The following is a 22,852-nucleotide window of genomic DNA, read 5'->3' as shown; positions in this document are numbered from 1 at the left end:
CAAAGCTTAATTTGTATCTCTCCCTTATCTACTTCTTATACTTGGGATGCTTGCTCTTATTATAATTCTTCTTTGCCTTTGCAAAAAAAAATCCTCTAGAAGCTTATTTTCTTCGAATGATGTTATATCTTCTTAAAATAAGATTTTAATTTCAATATAACATATTATTCAATATAGAGAGATAAACTAAATCAAGATGAGTAGATGAACCAAATTAAAGACGATAAAGAAACAATGACAAAGATTTATCACTCTCTATCCTTTACACCTAGATCGTATTTTATTGAGTGTTATATATGCTGCAAAAGTCAGTTGCTACGGCATATCTTGCCGTCGTTGCCGCCACTATAAACTATTTTTTATTTTTTTTAGTTTTGGTTAAATAAACTATTCATTTATATGTTAAACTTTAGGCTTAAATACCCATATGGTAGGCTTAATTAAGGTTTTAATCCTTCTATTTTGTTAAAACTATAATTTTAGTTTTGTTATTTTTAACTGCACAATTTTAGTCCCTTATTATTTCTGAAATTTTGACTAAATTTTAACAATTTTTCCTCCTCAAATGGTCAAATACTTAATTTTTAAAGTTTTTTTTTACTAACCAGAAAAGAACCTTAACATTTTTTTTTATAATTTTTAGTACGTTACATATTTTTAATTTTGAGTACTTTACATATTTAAATGTGGCTAGACTTTCACATTTAAATGTGGAATTTGGGGTTCGAATCCCGACCATTCCAATAATGTCTTCAGTAGCTATCATTTGAGCTACACTTATGAGACTACTTTCATGGTTTTTATACTTCAAATAATTTAATTTTTAATCCACCTTTTTTTTTTGTCAAATAGCCTAATAGTTAGAAAATCTAAGTCTTTTAAAATGGGCAATTCACTTTAGAGTGCATATAAATTCAATTCAAAAATGAATAATATCAACAATTAATTAATAAATTAAATATAGATAATGTAGGTAGGGTTGTACAAAAAAAAATGGTTAAATATGTTTTTGGTCCCTATAATTTTTTTAGAATCTTCTAGATTTTCACATTTGTTCCCAAATTTAAGCTAAGTCTAATTTCTAATCTTCTGGTTTGGGCATTGGTTGACCAGTGTTTTGCTGTCGTAAACGCTTGACGTTCTGCTTAGGACTAGTTGTTATTTGTTAATGAAATCGATTTTTGCTTGTTAAAATAAAAACAATTCCTCTCACTTGTTAAAAATATAGTATTGTGTGATGTCCTCACCTTTCCAAATGTTTCCCTTGTTTCTTTTGCCCTCATCGGAAACAATGCCTTTTACTTTCACTTTCAGGCAAACTCAAGTCACAAGGAAAGAGGAGAAGAAACGATAATCAATGGAAATTCTATCTTCTATTGTTGGAATAGTAGCAGAACATACTGTTGTGCCTATTGGACGTCAAGCAGGTTACTTGATATTCTACAATGGCAATTTCAGTATGTTAGCGGTTAGTGTTACAGACCTTGAGGCTGCCAAAGAAAGAATAACCCATTCCGTTGAAGAAGAAAGGAGAAACGGTAAAAAGATTGAAAGAGATGTGATGAACTGGTTAGAGAAAGTGGATGAGGTCATTGTAAAGGCAAATCAGCTTGAAAATGATCCTCGTCGTGCCAATGCTAGGTGCTCAGCATGCCCGTTCCCCAATTTGATTTTGCGTCATCAACTGAGTAGGAAAGCCACAAAAATTGTAAAAGATGTTATTGAAGTTCAAGAAAAAGGGAAGTTTGATCGAATTGGTTACCTTTCCACCCTAGATGGAGAAGCCTCCTCCTCCTCAACAAGAGGTGGTGAAAATTATGAGACAAGGGAATCACTTAAAGAGAACATTATGAAGGCACTAACGCACCAAAATTCATGCAACATTGGGGTCTATGGGTTGGGTGGGGTGGGTAAAACCACTCTGCTGCAGGAAGTTTTTGAAATATCTAAGCAACACAAATTGTTTGATACAATTGTTACAACGAATGTAACAAAAGATCCAGACATTAAAACAATTCAAGGGGAGATTGCAGATTTGTTGGGTCTACGATTCGATGAGGAGACTATTCTTGGCAGAGCACATCGCCTGAGACAAAGAATCATGATGGAAAAAAATATCCTTGTCATTCTAGATGATATATGGACCAAACTTGATTTGAAGAAAGTTGGAATTCCATTTGGTAATGAACATAATGGTTGTAAATTGTTGATGACATCTAGAAATCAAGATGTTTTGCTTCAAATGGATGTTCCAAAGGATTTAACTTTCAAACTTGAACTTATGAGTGAAAACGAGACATGGAGCTTGTTTCAATTTATGGCTGGGGATGTGATTAAAGATAGCAATCTGAAAGGTGTAGCAATTCAAGTTGCCCAAAAATGTGAAGGTTTGCCTCTTGTGGTAGTGGCAGTTGCTCGAGCATTGAAAGATAAGAGGGATGTTCAATCTTGGAAAGATGCATTAAGGAGATTACAAAGTGGTCATGATACAATTTTTTCTGCTTTAGAATTAAGTTACGACTCATTGAAGAGTGATGAAATGAGGGATGTCTTCTTGCTTTTTGCATTATTTCCAAATGATAAGGTACATTACTTTCTAAAAGTTGCGATGGGTTTGCATATATTAAAGGATATTAAGATTGTGGATGATGCTAGAAATAGACTTTATTCAATAATCCATTCTTTGGAGGCAACTTGTTTGCTTGAAATGAAAACAAGCGGAAATATCCAAATGCATGACTTTGTTTGTGATTTTGCTATCTCCATAGCACGTAGGGACAAACATGTATTTTTGAGAAAACAATCAGATGAGGAATACCCAACCAAGGATTTTTTAACAAGGTGCACGCAGGTCGTTCTAGATGGTTGTGAGCCAGAGCTTCCTCAAATGATTGACTGTCCAAACATTAAGTTTTTCTATTTGAGAAGTAAGAAGAACCGTTCTTTAGAAGTCCCTGATGATTTTTTTGAGGGTATGGGAAGCCTTAGAGTCCTAGATTTAACATTGCTGAACTTGTCTTCATTACCCACTTCCTTTCAGTTCCTAACCGACCTTCAAACACTGTGTTTGGATTTTTGCATTTTGGAAAATATGGTTGAAATCAATGCTTTGCAAAATTTAAAAATTCTTTCCCTTTGTGGTTCTTCAATGACCAAGTTGCCAAGAGAAATAGGGCAATTGACTCAATTGAGAATGCTTGATTTGAGAAATTCAGGAATAGAAGTGCTCCCACCTAACATTATATCAAGCTTGACCAAACTGGAGGAGTTGTACATGGGCAATACCTTTGTTAATTGGGGAGATGCGAGTTCAACGGCTCAAAACAAAAATGCTAGCATTTCTGAGCTTCGAAAACTACCCAAATTGACAACTCTAGAATTACAAATTCCCGAGAGTTGGATGTTGCCAAGGGACTTGCAGACAGTGTTTGAGAAGTTGGAAAGATATAAAATAGCTATTGGTGATGTATGGGAATGGTCTGACATTGTGAATGGAACCTCAAAAACATTGATGCTCAAACTTGGTACTAACATACACTTGGAGCACGAAATAAAGGCATTGATTATGGGTGTTGAGAATTTGTACTTGGATGATGTAGGTGGAATTCAAAATATGGTTTATCAACTAAATGGAGAAGGATTTCCATTGTTGAAACATCTCCACGTCCAAAATAATGCAAACATGAAGCATATTGTTGACTCTCAAGAGAGGAATCAAATCCATGCATCCTTTCCCATCTTGGAAACACTAGTACTTCATAATCTTAAAAACTTGGAGCATATATGTCTTAATCCACTTTCAATTACTTGTTTTGGAAGTCTTAGTGTTATCAAAGTCAAAAATTGTGTCCAATTGAAATATCTTTTCTCCTTTACATTGGTTAAAGAACTTTCCCAACTTTCTAAGATTGAAATTTGTCAGTGCAATTCTATGAAGGAGATAGTGCTCGAAGACAACAGTTCAAGTGCATCAACAGTTTTTCGATTTCGTTCTTTGACTTTAGAATATTTGGAGACACTTCAGAATTTCTTCTCCAATAGTGAGCAAAAACATCAAGGGTTAGAGCCTTCTGTTTCAACACCATTGTTCAATGATCAAGTATGTTCTTTTTAATTTTTTGATATGTTTAGGTACAATAATATATGTCGTTTACCAATGAAGCATTTAACGTTATTTTTCATATTATACCATTAACTATTTATTACTTGTTCTTCTTTTAATTCTTCAATTTATTTTTTTCATATCATAAATGAAGGACAATTTTGTAAATCAACTCTCTTTTCAATATAACATTAATTATATTTCTTAATATGTGTAAAAGTGTCAAAGTGACATATATTATGGTACGAAGGGAGTAATAGATAAATTGGCAGGTTTAGTAAATAAGCAATTGAGTATCAATCTTTAATTTATTATAAAAACCCATCTTTGTAGACTTATACAGTTATTAAATTTCATTTATAATACTAATATCTTTTTTTTTTTTGATAATTCATTTATAATACTAATATCAATCTTAACGCATCAATGTTGTATCGATATATATTTTTAAATGTTTATCATATTATTGTTAAGATATATACACCATACATTAGCATTCAATTATGATTTATGTTAATTTGTTTTTATGTAGGTTGCATTTCCAGATTTGAATTTCCTTAAATTGAGTTTTCTCGATTTGAATAAAATTTGGAATGACAATCATCGGTCTATGTGCAACTTAACGAGCTTGATTGTGGAGAGTTGTGATGGATTGAAGTACTTATTCTCGTCTATTATGGTTAAAAGTTTTGAGAACCTCAAACAACTTGAAATAAGTAACTGTCCTTTGATGGAGGATATAATAGCCAAAGAAGAAAGAAACAATAAAATGGAAGAGGTATGTTAATTCTATCATTAGGAACATTCAATTAATTTTAAACTTGTATTTAAATAATTATGTATAATGATATTGGCTATTTATAAATTTTTTAGGTTCATTTTTCCAAATTAGAGAAAATCACATTGAAAGACATGGACAACTTGAACACAATATGGCACCGCGAATTTGTAACAGTGAAGATGTTGCAAGTGAGCAATTGTAAGAAAATTGTTGTTGTTTTTCCTTCTTCAATGCAAAAAACATATGAGAAGTTAGAGATGTTGGAGGTTACAGCTTGTGCTTTGGTAGAAGAGATATTTGAATTGAGTTTCGATGAAAATGGCAGTGCAGAGAATACAACACATTTGAAAGTTGTTATTGATGGATTGCCAAAACTGAAAAATATATGGAGTGGGGATCTTCGCAGAATTCTTAGTTTTCAAATTGTTATTGTTGTAAGACTTGCAAACTGTGAAAGCTTGGAGTATCTATTACCACTTTCTATAGCCACTCGTTGTTCACATCTCCAAGAACTTCATATAAAAAACTGTGGAAATATGAAGGAAATTGTTGCAGAGGAGAAGGAGAAAGAAGCTGGAGTGAGTGCAGCTCCCACATTTGAGTTTAATCAATTAAGTATTTTATTGCTTTGGAACTTGCATAAACTCAAGGGTTTCTATGCTAAAGAGCATACCCTAGCATGTTTATCTTTGAAGAACATTAATGTTTCCAATTGTGCAAAGTTGAATTTGTACAGAACTCTGTCTACAAGAAGCTCCAATTTTCAAGATGACAAACTCTCCGTTTTAACGCCACAACCACCTTTCATTGTCGAAGAGGTATGTATGCATATAGATGCATGTATTCAATTGTCAAATTGAAAACTAATTCAGTAAAAAAACAAGAAAAAACTTAAAAGTTTTTTTTTTCACAATAACCATTTGATATTTTATAAATTATAATTTTTTATATTGATCATTTAGATTTTTCACGAAATTTTGATGCTGTTCATTTCAATGGCCAATTTTTTGGTCGACTCTTGCAAACTCATTTTCTTAACAATTTTTTAAATAAGTGATAAGGCCTCTTAGATTATTTATAGTAATATTTTGACCGTAGAATCTCACCAGCTAGCAAATAAACTAAGTCATTGAGCTTAAGTGGTTAATGAGCTTTTTGTCAAAAAAAAAATAGTGGTTAATGATGAACTTCACCAAAGAACAGATTTCAGGAGAACCCGAGTTCGATTTTTGGGAGGAACAATTTCTTGACTTATATCAAATATTTATGATTTCATTCATAATTCATAATAAAATTCAAAATTTTCAAACTTTGATAAACACATGACTTCACTTTTTTATATTTTCCAAATCTAGTATTGAGATTGTGCACCAATTAATTACTAATTAGTACTCACTCCGTTCCAAATATAAGTCACATTGGCCAAATTACACAAATTAAGAAATTTAACTAATGTTGTATGAAAAAGAGAAATTATGAGTTAGTTTACAAAATTGTCTTTCATTAATGGTATATAAAAAATAATTTGAATAATTGAAAGAAGAGAAAGTAATAAATGATTAAGGGTATAATAGGAAAACTAGCATTAAATGCTATATTGGTAATGTAAAGTGGTTTATAATTTAGTACAAATTTTTTCTCAAAATGACTTATATTTTGGAACAGACGGAATAACTTTTAATTTTTTTATACAATTTTGAATGAGTTTTTGTATTCATATTTATAATATTAAAAGAATCTCTTCCACACAAATTTAGAATTTTTAACAAAAGATGAATTTAATATTAAAAATTTATATTTCATTCATATATTATTAAAAACAATTAAACTTTTGCAAGACAAATTTCTATAATGTGCTAAACATGATCGATAAAAAAAAATTCAAAATTTAGAATGATACACATAAGTTGCCTTTGATTTAGACTATTACCTCTATTTTTTTATTTTTTTTTTATTTTTCCAAGAAAACAAGGTCATTGTGAGCTTCCCGTAATGACCACAAAGTGGTGATACGTTGGTATTCTTCTTTATAAAAATAAAATTTTGTCGAAAAAAAAATGATAATATAAAAATTCTTCTTTATAAAAATACAAATTTAGTAAGAAGAAAAAGAAAAAGAAACAAAATTGGAAACTCCTATAAAAAATAAAAATATTTTCAAATATATGCAAAAACATGATAATACTCAATTTAGAGAACAGTATTTGGAACAATTTATGTCAAAAGTTCTCAAAACATTTTTGTTTATAGATATATTTGATAAATATCTATAGAATGTATAGAGGCAATAAAAAAATATGGAGTGCAAATTTGAGTTAAAGTAATTACTTTTTGTGGCAATATTAAAATTCTTTTAAATTGTTCTTTATATGTATTTTAGGTTATTCCAAATTTGAAGGAGTTAAGAGTAAATCACAAAGAAGCTAACGTGATATTGCAAGCCCAAAACTCAAGTGCCCTGTTCACCAAAATGACATTTCTTTGTTTGTCCCATTATAATATTGAAGATGCTACATTTCCTTATTGGTTTCTTCAAAATGTGCACACTCTTGAGGAACTATATGTTGAATGGAGTTGCTTCAAGAAAATATTTCAAGATGAAGGACAGATAAGTGAGAAGAAGACTTACCCACGGCTCAAGTGCCTCACTTTGTATCAGTTACAAAAACTTCAACATATATGTGAAGAAGGATTCAAAATTGACCCAGTTCTTGAGCTCCTTGAATACTTAGATGTTAAGTTTTGTTCCAGTTTGGTAAGTTTGTTACCTGCTTCTGCCACGCTTAATCATCTGGAATATCTGGAGATAACAAATTGCAACGGGTTAAAAAATTTAATCACATTCCCTACGGCACAAAGTTTGCACAAGCTCATTTGGCTGAAGGTAAAAGACTGCAATTCACTTGAAGAAATAATTACTGGAGAGGAAAATGTTGGCATTGCATTTATTAGTTTAGAATTATTGATATTGGATTGTTTGCCAAGCCTCACCAAATTTTGTTCTAGTAAGTGCTTCTTGAAGTTTCCAATGTTGGCGGAAGTAATTGTGAGGGAATGTCCTCGCATGAAGATTTTTTCAGAGGGAAACACAAGTACACCAAATCTTCGAAAAGTTAAAATTGCAGAAAATGATGAATGGCTTTGGAAGGGAAACCTAAATGATACAATAACCAACATATTTGAAGATAAGGTATGCTTGATTTACCAATTTATTTGTTGTGCAACAATATTACGATTTACCCTTGTGTTGGTTTTGTTCTTTTCTTTGGATGCATGATAGTTGGTTTTTAATCCACAATGTTAACAAATTTCATTTTGATTTGATAAGGATATCTCTATTATGATAATTTTCTGGTTGGAGAATGAAAAATTTCATTTTAGAAATGAAATAATTTATGAAGAAATTATCAAGCGCGTTGAGTCATCAACAAAGTATATATAACATTTACGAACTCAGTTAGGTGAAAATGTAAAATTAAACAAGTTAGGGAGAGTATTTCAAATTTGCAAAGAATTTTGCTATGTATATAGATATAGATTTGGTAATGTTGGGAATTGCCTTGAAAACGTGAAAAAAACACTAATCTGTTGTTTTTCGCCCCGGGCGAAAAACCTGTGCCCCGGGCGAAATTTGAAGCAGAAAAAAGGGAGCTCTCTGTTTTCTTTTCGCCCCAGGCGAAAACATTGGTGCCTCAGGCGAAAATTTTCGCCCCAGGCGAAAAAACTGGTGCCTCGGGCGAAAATCGCTGCAGGGTATTTCAAGGGTCACGTTTTCTGTTTTTCAGAGAAAGTTTTGAGGGTTTCTTTCACCAAAACGGCGGCTAGGGTTAAGAGGGTTACTCTTGGTTCATCTCTAGGTTTTGGGTGTTGATTCTTTCATCTTGTAATCACTTATCATTGAAATCTCTTGGTCACGGGAAGAGATTTGGGAAAAGGGTAGAATTAGGATTGAAGTCTAATTCTTGCAACTCTTTTGTATTGAATCGTTGTAATCAAGATTTTCATTGATAGTGGAACGGAGAGTGGCTCTCTCCCCCAGAGTAGGTCGGTTTTGACTGAACTGGGTAAACAATTGCTTCGTGTTCTTACAGTTTTATTACTTATCTTTTGTTCGTGATTATTATTGCTATTTCCACGTTTTGATTGCTTATTCGATTTGCTCCACACATCAAGATTATTGGTGTGATTATTAAAGAATTCACAACAGGTAAGTACATTATCAATATCAATATTACTTTTGTTTGAACTATCTTGGTACAACTGTTTTCACAGGTGGCATTTGGTGGTTTTAAGCATTTAAAACTGGCTGAATATCCAGAGTTGAAAGAATTGTGGTATGGTCAACCTCAGCACAATCTATTTAGGAGTCTGAAGTATCTAGTGGTTCACAGATGTGATTTTTTATCTGAGGTTCTCTTTCAACCAAATTTGCTACAAGTGCTAATGAACTTGGAAGAATTAGATATCACATATTGTGATTCATTAGAAGCAGTTTTTGATATGAAAGGTGGTGAATTTGAAAAAGAAATTCTTGTGAAGAATTCTACTCAATTGAAGAAATTAACACTATCTAATCTTCCAAAACTGAAGCATGTATGGAAGGAGGACCAACATAGCACTATGGGGTTTCAAAATTTAATTGAAGTGTCTGTTGAGAAGTGCACAAGTTTGAAAAGCCTGTTTCCGCTCTCAGTAGCTAGAGATATGAACCAAATTCAAACACTTGAAGTGAATTCATGTGGGATTGAAGAAATTGTTGGCAGGGAGGAAGGAGTGGATGAGATAGTTGAATTTGTGTTTCCTAATTTAACATCCATTAGACTTCACCGTTTGGCCAAACTAAAGACATTCTTTGCCGGAGTCCATTCTCTTCAATGTAAATCATTGAATACAATCATCTTTTCCGGATGTCCAAAAATTGAGCTATTTAAGGCAGAGCCTTTGAGACACCAATTAAGTGCCAAAAATGATGAGCTCCATATCTCAACATATCAACCTTTGTTTGTGATTGAAGAGGTAAGAGTAACATGAAATGTAAATTTTACATGTGCAAATATTGATTTGTTTTAATGTGTTATTAACTTTATGACAAATTATTCAACTTGTCTTTTATATTGGTTGATGGCTTTAGGCTAATAAATTGGTTTTGATGTGTTAATAATTGTTTGAAAACTCGAGAAGGAAAATATATTTCTTTTGTTCTAATTTAAGTTTTGCAATAGGTACTTGCCACTGTTGAGAATTTCTACATGAATGCCAAATATTTTGACATGATATTGCATAGCCAATATTCAGAGGTTCAATTCAACAAAGTCAAACGCATTGGTGTGGGTGAATTCTACAATGAAGAAGCTACTTTTCCACATTGGTTCTTGAAAAATGTTCCTAATTTAGAAAGCATGCTAGTCCAATGGAGTTCCTTCAGGGAGATATTTCAAGGCGAACAAGCCATAAGTACGGAAATGGAAACTCAAATTATCCCGCGACTCAAACAGTTGGAATTATGGTTCATGGACAAGCTTCAATGTATATGCAAAGAAGGACTTCAAATGGACCCCGTTCTGCATTATCTTGAAAGCATTGATGTTTGGCACTGTTCCAGTCTTATGAAATTGGTGCCTTCTTCTGTTACGTTTAATTACTTGACCTACTTGGAGGTAACAAACTGCAATGGTTTGATAAATTTGATAACATACTCAACAGCAAAGAGTCTTGTCAAACTCACAACCATGAAGATTAAAATGTGTAATTGTCTTGAGGATGTAGTCGACGGAAAAGAAGAAGATGAGATGAATAAGATTGAATTTTCCAGTTTACAATATCTAGAACTTGTTGCTTTACCAAAACTCTGTCTCTTTTGCTCATGCACGTGCCCCGTTATGTTTCCGTTGCTGGAAGTTGTAGTTGTCAAAGAATGTCCTCGAATGGAACATTTTTCATTTGGTGTGACGAACACAACAATTCTTGAAAATGTACAATTTGATGAAGAAAACCACTGGGAAGGCGACCTCAATGGAACAGTAAAGAAATTGTTTGATGACAAGGTATGCTTTTGTTTACTGTGGTTTTTGGTTAATGAATAAATCAACTAAATCTAAAATACAAATAAGTGTTTAATCAGTGGGTGTTTGAACAAGTCACGTGATAGTATTTGAAATGATCTTCGAACTAGTTTCAGCAATAACACACTATGCCCTGACACACAGTAATTGATTATTGCTTATAAGCATTTTTTATTTGTCTCTTGATATATTAATTTGTTTGAACAGGTTGCATTTCATAAATTAACCTGTTTAGCCTTATCTGACTACCCGGAGCTAAAAGATTTGTGGTATGGCCAACTTAATCACAATGTGTTTTGCAATCTCAAGTCCCTAGAAGTGCAAAAATGTGATTTTTTATCACATATACTTTTACCATCAAATATAATACAAGCGCTGCATGGATTGGAAGATTTAAAAGTAACAGACTGTGACTCGTTAGAAGCAGTGTTTGATGTGAAAGGTATGAAGTCTAGAGAAATATTGATAAAACAAAGCACTCAGTTGAAAAGTTTGACTTTATCTAGTTTGCCAAAATTGAAGCAAATATGGAATGAGGATCCTCATGAAATTATCAGCTTTGGAAACTTATGCAAGGTGGATGTTTCTATGTGCCAAAGCTTGCTATATATCTTTCCATTGTCACTATGCCAAGATCTTGGAAATCTTGAAATGCTTGATATAGACTCTTGCAGAGTTGAGGAAATTGTAGAAATGGAAGAAGGATCAATGGAAATCAATTTTAATTTTCCCCAACTGAATACATTGAAACTATATCGTTTGACAAACCTTAAGAGCTTCTATCAGGGAAAGTATGTTTTAGAGTGCCCTCCTTCCTTGAAGATTCTTAATGTATATCGTTGTGAAGCATTAAGAATGTTTTCATTCAACCATTTAGACTTCCAACAGCCTAACGCAGCCGGTGGAAATCCCATCATACCTCAACAAGCTCTATTTTCTATTGAAAAGGTAAATCCAACCATACTTTTTTCCAGTTGAGCCCCAACCTCATAAACTAGTATTAATTTTGAATGTTTAATTTAATTGATTAATTACCTCATAAACTAGTATTAATTTTTTTTATTTTTTTTTATGTTTAATTTTTCAGTTGAGCCCCAACCTGGAGGAATTGGCAATAAATGGCCCGGATGTGATGGAGATATTGAATCAAGAAAATGTCTTTCATAAAGTTAAATTTCTTCGTTTGCAATGCTTGCAAGAAACTCCAACTATTTTTCTGAATGATATCCATAAATCATTTCCTAATCTTAGAACATTTCAAGTGCGTAATAGTTCTTTTGAAACATTGTTCCCTAGTAATGGTCATCTCAGCACGCAGATCTCAGATCAAATAAGTTTGTTCCTTTATGAATTGGAAAATCTCAAGCACATCTGGCAGGAAGACTTTCCATTGGATCATCCTCTGTTACAAGTTGCATATCAAGTTGTATGTAACAAGTTGTATGTAACAAGTTGTCCAAGTTTGATAAACTTGGTACCATCATCAACATCTTTCACAAATTTAACAATTTTGAAAGTGGACAATTGCAAAGAGCTTATTTATTTAATAACATCCTCAACAGCTAAAAGTCTTGTACAACTCACAACATTAATAATAATGAATTGTGAGAAGATGTTGGATGTTGTGAATCAAATTGATGAAGAAAAAGCAGAGGAAAACATCATATTTGAAAACTTGGAATACTTGGAATTGTCTTCTTTGCCAAGTTTTAGAAGCTTCTGTTATGGGAAACAAGCATTCATATTCCCATCTTTCATATATTTCACTGTTAAAGGGTGCCCTCAAATGAAGATATTCTCATCAGGAGTCACAGTAGCACCATACCTGACAAAAATTGAAGTGGAAGAAGGAAAGATGAGATGGAAAGGTGATCTTAATACAACTATTGAACAATTGTTCATAGAAAAGGTACACAATTGTCATTTTTAATTACCAGGTGGCTTAATTGTTTAAATCTTCTTACGAATATGTACTTTTGTGTCTCACATTTGTAGGGAAGTTTATCAATGTGCTGACAGGATTGCATCTCTTTGACTTCGTGATTCTAGTTTCACTTGGTGGGATCATGTTCTTTCTGATTTCTGTGAAGCTTATCATCGTAATAGGCTTGATCTTCTTGAATTTAGATTTAAATAATATTTCGTTCTTGTATTCAAACTGTACTCTTTTTTTTGGGTTTTATCCCACTGGGTTATCCTTGCTAAGGTTTTTAATGAGACAGTTGACCAACTTATTTGGTTTGCACGATTGTTACATTGAGTTTCGGTCTAGTCCCCCAAATGTTTTTATTATTTTTAATACTATTTGGTTAGAGTTGGGCATTTTGGTTGAGGTGTAGGGGTGGCAACATAATTGAGATGTTTGTACTTTCATCCTTACTTCTCTTTTAGCTTCTTCGCCTTAAGATATACTTATTACAAGTAAAGTTAAAAATAATTACTTTGGGATTTAGTCTTGCGAATAGGACTAAACTCTCACAATGTGACAAATTAAGATTTGAATCCCGCTAAGAGTTACACACATTTAATTTCCGACATGCTTCCAATAGGATTATCTCTAGCAAAGGAAACCTATGAGAAACAAAAGCTCCAAACTCATCTCTAATGAGTTTGTCAATTCCCACTTTATTATGTTGGGATGAGAAGGAAACATCTATATTCCACTTAACCCGTCCTGTGGCAGCCTTGGTCCATTTTATAACTCGCAAAACATTCTTATTTGATGGAAAAGAAACCTCCTATAGCTTCATGAACTAGTTTATCAATTATATTATTCCACAAATTTTTATTCTTTTGTTTCCATATATTTCAAAGTATGCAAGCAAATGTAGAGTACTTCTCAGCTGTGAGACAGTGTAACAACTAAAAAATTAAGACAGTTACTGTGAGACAGTAGCATCCGAATAATTTACCAATAATTTACAATTAAGAACTTGTAATATTTCACTCTTAATAATATTATGAATTGTATCATTTTTTTGTAACTAAACACTCTTAATAGATAAAATGACTAATCTGTTTAAATATGTTACAACTTTGTTGATTTTAGATAAAATTTAAAAGTAATTTAATTTTGAACAGTTTATTTTGACAGTGACAATATTTACAAATAGTGTCCCTAATACTCCAAAGACAATACACATAATTAAAAAGAAATGTATCTTTTGAAGTAAAAATATTAAATATGTAGTGCCAAAGTCATGTACCAAACTGATACTGCATAACAGTAAAGAATTGGGATACTACTATAAAGATACACTTCTAATCTCCTATCCAAGACTATCCAAAACAACATGAAAAAGATAAGAAAGGAAAGAAAGAAAATAAGGACCCCTTAGGATCTCGATCCATGCCACAAGAGACCGATGACGGACAACCAAAGTAAATGCAAGAAAACATCTACTTCTATTCCGAAGGAAAACAGACAAGGAGTTTGAGATATGACCAAGATATTCCAAATTAAACAATAATCTTTCCACAAATGATTAATTAAACTCACTGAATGGTATATCTTAATCACAGTGTCAAACGTCACACTGAGACAACCCGACCTCCCATCCATACACTTACACGCCACCTCCACCTTGGGCTGTCAGTCTGCCACAACAACCAACTAATCATGACAGTAAGATAAAAAGGCCAAATCGAATACATGCGAAACCGAATAATGCAATCTATGACGAGGTTGGCTGCCAAGTGGTGGTGACAACCATAATTGTTAACACACATTCTGGTACAATATCAATAGCAAATCAGCATATCCCGTAACCCGAAAGAAAAAACAGCAAGCCTGATACTTGTGTTTAGCATAGCATGAATGAATTTAGACAAAGTGGGATCTCAAACCATGACACTTACAGCTAACGGATGCTCGAAGAAAATGAGATAAGGCATTCTATTATATGCCATAGCCAATGGGATATGGAATTTGAGACACCGCCAAGACAACACAATTAATAAAACTGACTGCTAAACACAAACTTCTAAAACACAATGAACTGTCAAATGCTTGACAGAGCAGCACAAAACACCAGCTGAGCTGAATACAAAAGACAACACCAAACCCAGTAAACCATAAATGACACGTACTACTAATAAATAACTTCAAATTATAGAGCCTATCATGCAGAATAACACCAAAGAACAGACCCATCATTGGCCTTAGACCAAACTGGGGTATCAGTAACTTCAACATAAAAGTTGTACATATGCAGCAAAGTTAGAGCATGTGCTGATATTAATAAAGTCTATCAAAGAAACATTAAAATGTATTCTAAAATTCTACCCCTTATTGGTTAGACGAAGGTTGTTTCACATCATTATAATAAATAGTACGTGAAATAAATTATAAATTAGTCAGTCCTAATAAATGATTTGATTTGAGCGAAGTAGATGTCAGCAAGATAAAATGGTTAATCCGTCTTAGTTTGCATCAAGCGTACATTTCTATAAATAAATGCATCTCTAAAAATAGGTGATGTAAAAGTGTAACTAACCAGATTCCAGAAGATCATCAAGTTCCATATATACCATTATAACAACTTAGATAAGGCATAGGGTTAGTGTAAAATACATAGGTATCTTCATAACAAGAAGACTAAAGGGCATGTCCATATGATCAAATTAACTAATCCAAATAGTAAGAAGACAATGTAACTTATAAAAATTGAGTATCTAGGGAATTTCAAATCCAAATGAAACAAAACAAACAAATGTGTAGAATTGAAGATAGCACGTGAGTGGTGTAACAAGTAATAACTTCTGCCATCGGATACATCTAATAAATGTCTTCTGAGTAAAGAGTAAATCCATATGATCAATTGGAATTCTGACCTTTATATGCATCCAATAAGAGTGGTAAATCTTTCTGAAATGGGGTAACATATCTCTTCAAAAATGTTTTCTCAGTTGTCCAAATAAAGCTATGTAAGCTCAAACTACTCTTTATCAAACCCTTTGACTTCAAAATCTTAATAACTGTAGATCTAGGGACAATTGTTTTCTCCATGCTACGGTTCAGAATCGTAGGGCATCTAGCAATGTCTTCTGGTGTATAACCCATATCATTCACCAAGAAACTCATTATTTTTTGAATCTTTTTTTCCGAGGTCGCCATATATCGAGGATACTTTTGGAACGCTAAAATACAGATATCTTTCGACCATCCCCACCTCTCAAAAATCTTCAATTTCAACTCCCATGTCTCTTTGCTCATGCCTACAATTACTAGAAGTGCCAAAACAAAATTCGAATTCAAAGGATCACACCCCATTTCCTTGACAAAATTAACGGCCTCAACGAATCTAGAATGCTTGGTGAATGCTATATTGGGAAAATGGGTTACCAAAAGGGAAATGGAACGTTGAGGCACACCAAGATTCCTCAAAACCTCAATGTTTGGAACCATGGAATCAGTGTAAAAGTTATATTTCCAACGCTTCAAAACAGAAACAACCTCTTTATCATCATGAACAAGGCTCCTAATAGTGTGATAAAGTGGTATAATCTTTTTCTCCAAACTTGTTTGTAAAAGATCAATGTTATTAATTAGGATTTTGGGGAGATCAGTGATTGAAACCCCAATGGATAGCAAAAACTCGAGTTTAGGCAAAAGGGTCTTTTCAGGTTTTGATAAAAGCACTAAAGGATGTATCTTAACAAGTCTTGATAATTGGGTAGCAGAGAAGCCATAGGTTCTGAGAAGTCGAATTACAGTATTTGGGCCATCATAGTCATCATCATATTTTCTAAGTTTCAACTTTTTAGAGAGTTTAAGGGATGTTTCAGGGGACAACCCAGCTGAGTTAATGATGTTTGATAACATAAAAGAGTCATCTTGATTTGTGTTGGAAACAGAAACAGATAAATTAGAAAAATGATTGCGGCAATGAACAGTTACAGTAGAGTGAAGTGTAGTAGTATGAGTGAAAACATGAAAAAGATTGAATTTTAACAATGAATCAGTAAACAACAACATGGAAATCAAATGAATGTGTTAAGGGATTGTTACCACTTACCAGAAAGAGTATCTTGTTGAATCGTGGAAGATGGAAGTGGGAAAGAGTTTCCAATCGATGTGGTTGGTTGCACCCTTATCAACTTAAAATTGTTTATTAATTAAAAATGTTTTAGAATGTCATATATAAAAAACTATTTTTAGTCAAAAAAAAAAAAGTCAATGGGGCTAACAAATGCAAAAAGGTAAACTTGAGGGTCAAAATGGAAAATTGAGCAATTGTGAAACTTAATAGATTAATATCAAAAAATTGAATGTCGGGGGGATCAAACAAGTTGGGGTGCCAAAATCAAAATTGGATTTAAGAAAGAAAAAAAACTAGTAAAAGTTACAATGTTTTGAGTAAATTAGTGTCCAACGACAGTTTCTCAACGCACCCACCATTTTCTCCCGCACTCCCCAAAAAATTCGGAAAACGTTTCCCGAATTTTTTATAGTGTAAATTTTACACTAAAAAACAGTTCGGAACGTATTTTCCGAATTTTTTTAGGTGCGCTAGGGAGTGCGCGAGAAAATGGGTGGGTGCGAAGAGAAATTTTCGTCCAACTTTGTAAGACATTCTCAAATAAATTCATTACTCACTCCGTCCCATTTTAAATGACCTTTTTATGACTTTGATTTGTCCCAAAATAAATTATCTATATAAGTTTCAAAGTAATTTTTTTCAATTTTACCCTTTTATGTGGACCTCTGTTTATGTGTGACATACTCAACCAATTTAATCATTACTACTAGTAATGAAAAAGGTAAGGGCAATTTAGTAATTATACAACTATTTCCTTTATTTATGCATTTTTTTTTAAAGTGTGTGAAATGGTCAAATAGGTCATTTAAAATGAAACGGATGGAGTATTTTCTATCTTTCTATGCATGATGGTTGATCTTTAATTAAAGATTTAGAAGCTATTTATTTAAAAACAATAAAAATTAGAAGCTATCAGCATACTTGCATATTTTGATCTCCTTTTCCTTTTTCCCTAATATCCAAATCGTCCACCTCCTCGATGTACCTGGCATGCCATGGTGGTGCAATGAGACCTTTCCTCCGAATCACTTCTCGCACCGCGACAAGCTTCAGCCTATCTTGTCATCGTCATGTTGAGGTTGTTGACTGTAAGTCATCGACATGGCAACAATATTTTTTTTCTCAAACAACCAATGTTAGTAGTTAGTAATTAGTATTGTTAGTTTTTGTTGAGGGTGAAAATCGAACACATGACCTCTTCATCTCCACTCCTTAACGCATTCACCCGCAACCACAAAGTTATCCTTATAACTCCCCATGTCAACAATTATATTAATTAAAAATTGAAAACAACATCCTCCCGTATCCTTTTTCTCCCTCTAAATTTCTAACTACCACATAGATGCCATTAAATCCCTTTGTTGCTCCATAGAATTATTATATATCTATAATTTTTCTTTAGCAATAATTTATATAACTATAATTTTTCAAAAATAACATAAACTATAATTGTTGGACAGCTTCTGGCCTTTATGTTATTATAGATAACAGGTTGTCAAGTTTCAACAATGTTGCAGAATTATTACTTAATACATGCAACCATGGAAGATGAAAACACAGCGGGTCGCGTGCATTTGGCAAAATAGGAATGATACGATTTGGAACAACCACAGCAACACAGCGCTGCAGATCAGGCAGCAGGCCTTTCACGCATGGCAGCAGTGGTTTAACGCACAGAAATTGCATAATTGCGTGGTGCAACAACCAGCAGATCAGCAGAGTGTCCGATGGGTCCAGCCACCAGTTGGGTGGATCAAATGTAATGTCGACACCGGATTCTTCCAAGATATTAGTACCACTGATCAGTAGCCAACTGTTTTCGACAAAGTAACCGACTGTTTTTAAGTGCAGAAACTCGTTGTTACAACTCAAATTTTGTAGTTTTAACACATTCTCTGCGCTGCATAAAAGTGAATTTAGAAAGCAAACTGAAAGTAAGGAACATAAATGAGAATGCACTACCATGATTGAGTGGAACAATAAAGCTCAACTCCTACAATGACTGATTCCTATTCATTGAAAGATACACGTTTTGCACCAGAATTGTCAATATTAGGAAGAACTAAGACCTAAATTTTCCTAAATAAATGCATCTAATTGTGTAAAAGTGTGTCCAGATTCAGGAGAGTCATTGTAAAAGTTCCAGAATCTTTTACCAAGCTTCCTCAAAACCTCAATGTTTGGAACAGAATCATTTACCAGGGACCAATGTTTCAAAGCTGAAACTATGATATCTTTATCATTAACAGTAAGTCACTAACATAACATGAGATAGTGACCAAAAACATAAAATATATAAGAATCAAGGTTAATATAATCTCAACTATAGTAGTATATATAATATGAAAAGGGGGGAAAACTCACCTTTGCTACACATTAACAAATACAATTTGGAAGAAACACTTGAAGTTCTGCATTAAACAATTCAAGACAGTCTCCGTTGAAAACAACTTAAGTAAATTGAACAATTATTCTTATATGTTTAATCTTTTTGCATGGCATAACAAGATAAATATGTAGAAAGAAGTAGACAATTAATCAATCTCGCCATACAAGACGAAAAGAAAGTGCATCTTAATAGTAATCCTTGATTCGGCTCGGCTTTCTCGTCATACTGAAGACGCATGGGGTTGTCGGAACTTGGATGGAGGTATGTACAAGGTTATCTCAATTTATTTGCACCTTTGTCAATCTTTCTCTTCTCCTTCATCTGTTAGTGTTTAAAATAGAATGGTTCTGGCGAATCTTTGGGAGAGTTGAGTCATCAACACTCATTGTGTTCTCTTGGCAACTTCTTCGGAGACTTCCAACGAGAGCTAATCTTGTTAAAAGAGGGGCATGGGGAGTCGGGAGGAACCGACGAAGATCATTTGTTTTCTACGTGTAAGTTTGCGATGAAGGTTTGGTATAGTATTTATAATTGGATTGGTTGTGTTGATTATTCTGAAGGACCCTTTCATTTGGGTTCAAAATGTTTTGCTCCCTTTCTCCAAATACGAAAGGGAAGAAATGTTTGTTGTTAATTTGGCACACAACAATTTGGGCTATTTGGAAAGCTGGGAATGACTCCATCTTCGCATCAAAGGACATGGTTGAGGAGGAAGTCGTTGAATTGATTAAGAATCGGTCTTGGGATTGGATTTTGACAAAACTAAGTGGTACGCCGTTTTTATTTTATGAATGGGTTACCAACCCTTTGTGTTTATTTTGAGGTGATTTTTCCTCCGGCTTCATGCCATTTTTTTTTTGTGTTCTTGTGGGACGAGTACTCCTTGTACTTCAACCCAGATTGTGGATAAAGTACTCATTGTACTTTCTTCCATTTGAATAAAAAAATTCATCATTCAAAAAAAAGTACAGTAAATAATTGGGATACTAACTAGAAAAAAGAAACACTCCTAGTCTCCAATCTAAGACTATCCAAAACAACGTCAAAAAATAAGAAAGGCAAGAAAATAAGGACCCCTTAGGATCTCGATCCATGCCACAAGCGACCGATGACATACAACCAAAGTAAATGCAAGAAAACATCTACTTTCTATTCTGAAGGCAAACAGAAAAGGAGTTTGAGATACAACCAAGATATCACAAATTAAACAATTATCTTTCCACAAATGATTAATTAGACTCGCTGACAATCTATATCATGACAGTAAGGCAAACGCCATACACTTACACACTGCCTCCACCTTGGGCTGCCCAGTCTGCCACAACAACCAACCAATCATGACAGTAAGATAAAAAGGCCATCGAATATATGTGAAACTGAATAATGCAATCTATGACAAGGTTGGCTGCCAAGTGATGATGACCATAATTCTTAAGACATTCTAGTATAATATCAATAGCAAATCAGCATATTCCCTTACAGCTAACGGACGTTTGAAGAAAATGAGATAAGGCATTCTATTCTATTCCATAGCCAACAGGACATCGAATTTGATACACGACCAAGACACTACAGTTAATAAAACTGACTGCTAAACACCAACTTCTAAAACACAATGCACTGTCAAACGCTTAACAGAACAGCGCGAAGCACCAGCTGAATTGAATATGAAAGACAACACCGAACCCCTTATTGGTTAGACGAAGGTCGTTTCACATCATTATATAAGATAGTACGTGAAAGATTAGTAATGAAATAAATGATTTGATTTGAGCGAAGTAGATGTCAGTGAGATGAAATGGTTAATTCATCTTAATTTGGACCAATCATAAATTTCTCCAAATAAATGCATCTCTAAAAATAGGTGATGTAAAAGTGTAACTAACCAGATTCCAGAAGATCATCAAGTTCCATATATACCATAATAACAACTTAGATAAGGCATAGGGTTAGTGTAAAATACATAGGTATCTGCATAACAAAAAGTCTAAAGGGCATGTCCATATGATCAAATTAACTAATCCAAATAGTAAGAAGACAATGTAACTGACAAAAATTGAGTATCTAGGGAAGTTCAAATCCAAATGAAACAAAACAAACAAATGTGTAGAATCGAAGATAGCCAGTGAGTGGTGTAACATCTAATAAATGTCTTCAGAGTAAAGAGTAAATCCATATGATCGATTGGAATTCTGACCTTTATATGCATCCAATAAGAGTGGCAAATCTTTCTGAAATGGGGTAATATATCTATCCAAAAATATTTTCTCAGAAATCGAAATAAAGCTATGTAAGCTCAAACTACTCTTTATCAAACCCCTTGACTTCAAAATCTTAATAACTGTAGATCTAGGGACAATTGTTTTCTCCAAGCTACGGTTCAGAATGGCAGCGCATCTAGCAATGTCGTCTGGTGTAAAACCCATATCGTTCACCAAGAAACTCAATATTTTTTGAATCTTTTTTTCCGAGGTCGCCATATATCGAGGATACTTTTGGAACGCTAAAAGACAGATATCTTCCGACCATCCCCACCTCTCAAAAATCTTCAATTTCAATTCCCATGTCTCTTTGTCCATCCTTGCAATTACTAGAATTGCCAAAACAAAATTCGACTTCAGTGGATTGAACCCCATTTCCTTTACTAAATTAACAGCCTCAACAAATCTAGAATGCTTGCAGAATGCTACATTGGGGAAATTTGATACCAAAAGGGAAACGGAACGTTGAGGCACACCATGATTCCTCAAAACCTCAATGTTTGGAACCATGGAATCAGTGTAAAAGTTCATTGTCCAACGCTTCAAAACTGAAACTACCTCTTTATCATTGCGAACAAGGCTCCTAATAATCTGATAAAGAGGTATAATGTTTTTGTCCAAACTTGTTGTTAATAAATCAGTGTTCCCAATTAGGATTTTGGGGAGATCAGTGATTGAAACCCCAATGGATAGCAAAAACTCGAGTTTAGGCAAAAGGGTCTTTTCAACTTTTGATAAAAGCACAAAAGGTTTTTTCTTAACAAGGGTTGATATTTGGGAAGCAGAGAAGCCATAGTTTCTGAGAAGTTGAATTACAGGATTTGGGCCATCATAGTCATCATCATATTTTCTAAGTTTCAACTTTTTAGAGAGTTTAAGGGATGTTTCAGGGGACAACCCAGCTGAGTTAATGATGTTTGATAACATAAAAGAGTCATCTTGATTTGTGTTGGAAACAGAAACAGATAAATTAGAAAAATGATTGCGGCAATGAACAGTTACAGTAGAGTGAAGTGTAGTAGTATGAGTGAAAACATGAAAGAGATTGAATTTCAACATTGAATCAGTAAACAACAACATGGCCTTACCAGATTGAATGTCATGCAAAATGCTTGGAATTTGTTCTTCTTGTAGTGATGTTGTTCATAGTACAAGATTGAAATGTGGGAAAGAGTTTCCAATGGATGAGGGTTACACCCTTATCAACTTAACTTTG

General features: G+C 33.5%; 2 protein-coding genes across 3 annotated transcripts; one reads left to right on the top strand and one right to left on the bottom strand.

Annotated features, from left to right (window-relative positions):
• Positions 1-1,350: 1,350 nt before the first annotated feature.
• Positions 1,351-14,929, top strand: LOC123917262. Its single transcript, XM_045968935.1, has 9 exons — positions 1,351-4,099; positions 4,635-4,880; positions 4,976-5,701; positions 7,264-8,073; positions 9,156-9,899; positions 10,106-10,927; positions 11,153-11,893; positions 12,033-12,854; positions 12,941-14,929. The coding sequence occupies exons 1-9, from the start codon at positions 1,358-1,360 to the stop codon at positions 12,959-12,961; spliced, it is 7,674 nt and encodes a 2,557-aa protein (XP_045824891.1). The 5' UTR covers positions 1,351-1,357; the 3' UTR covers positions 12,962-14,929.
• A 516-nt stretch (positions 14,930-15,445) lies between these two features.
• LOC123917267 lies at positions 15,446-22,852 on the bottom strand. Of its 2 annotated transcripts, none has more exons than XM_045968939.1 (2): positions 21,526-22,852; positions 15,446-15,731 (listed from the first exon to the last, which is right to left on the bottom strand). In XM_045968939.1, exons 1-2 carry the CDS (start codon positions 22,714-22,716, stop codon positions 15,723-15,725), a joined length of 1,200 nt encoding a protein of 399 aa, XP_045824895.1. In that variant the 5' UTR covers positions 22,717-22,852; the 3' UTR covers positions 15,446-15,722. The 2 variants fall into 2 exon arrangements, with proteins under 2 accessions (XP_045824895.1, XP_045824896.1); XM_045968940.1 differs by having other exon boundaries at positions 15,446-15,871; positions 21,666-22,852.

This window comes from Trifolium pratense, linkage group LG3, assembly GCF_020283565.1.
Source record: "Trifolium pratense cultivar HEN17-A07 linkage group LG3, ARS_RC_1.1, whole genome shotgun sequence".
Lineage (NCBI taxonomy): Eukaryota > Viridiplantae > Streptophyta > Magnoliopsida > Fabales > Fabaceae > Trifolium > Trifolium pratense.
This window is presented reverse-complemented; position numbering and strand designations above follow the sequence as displayed.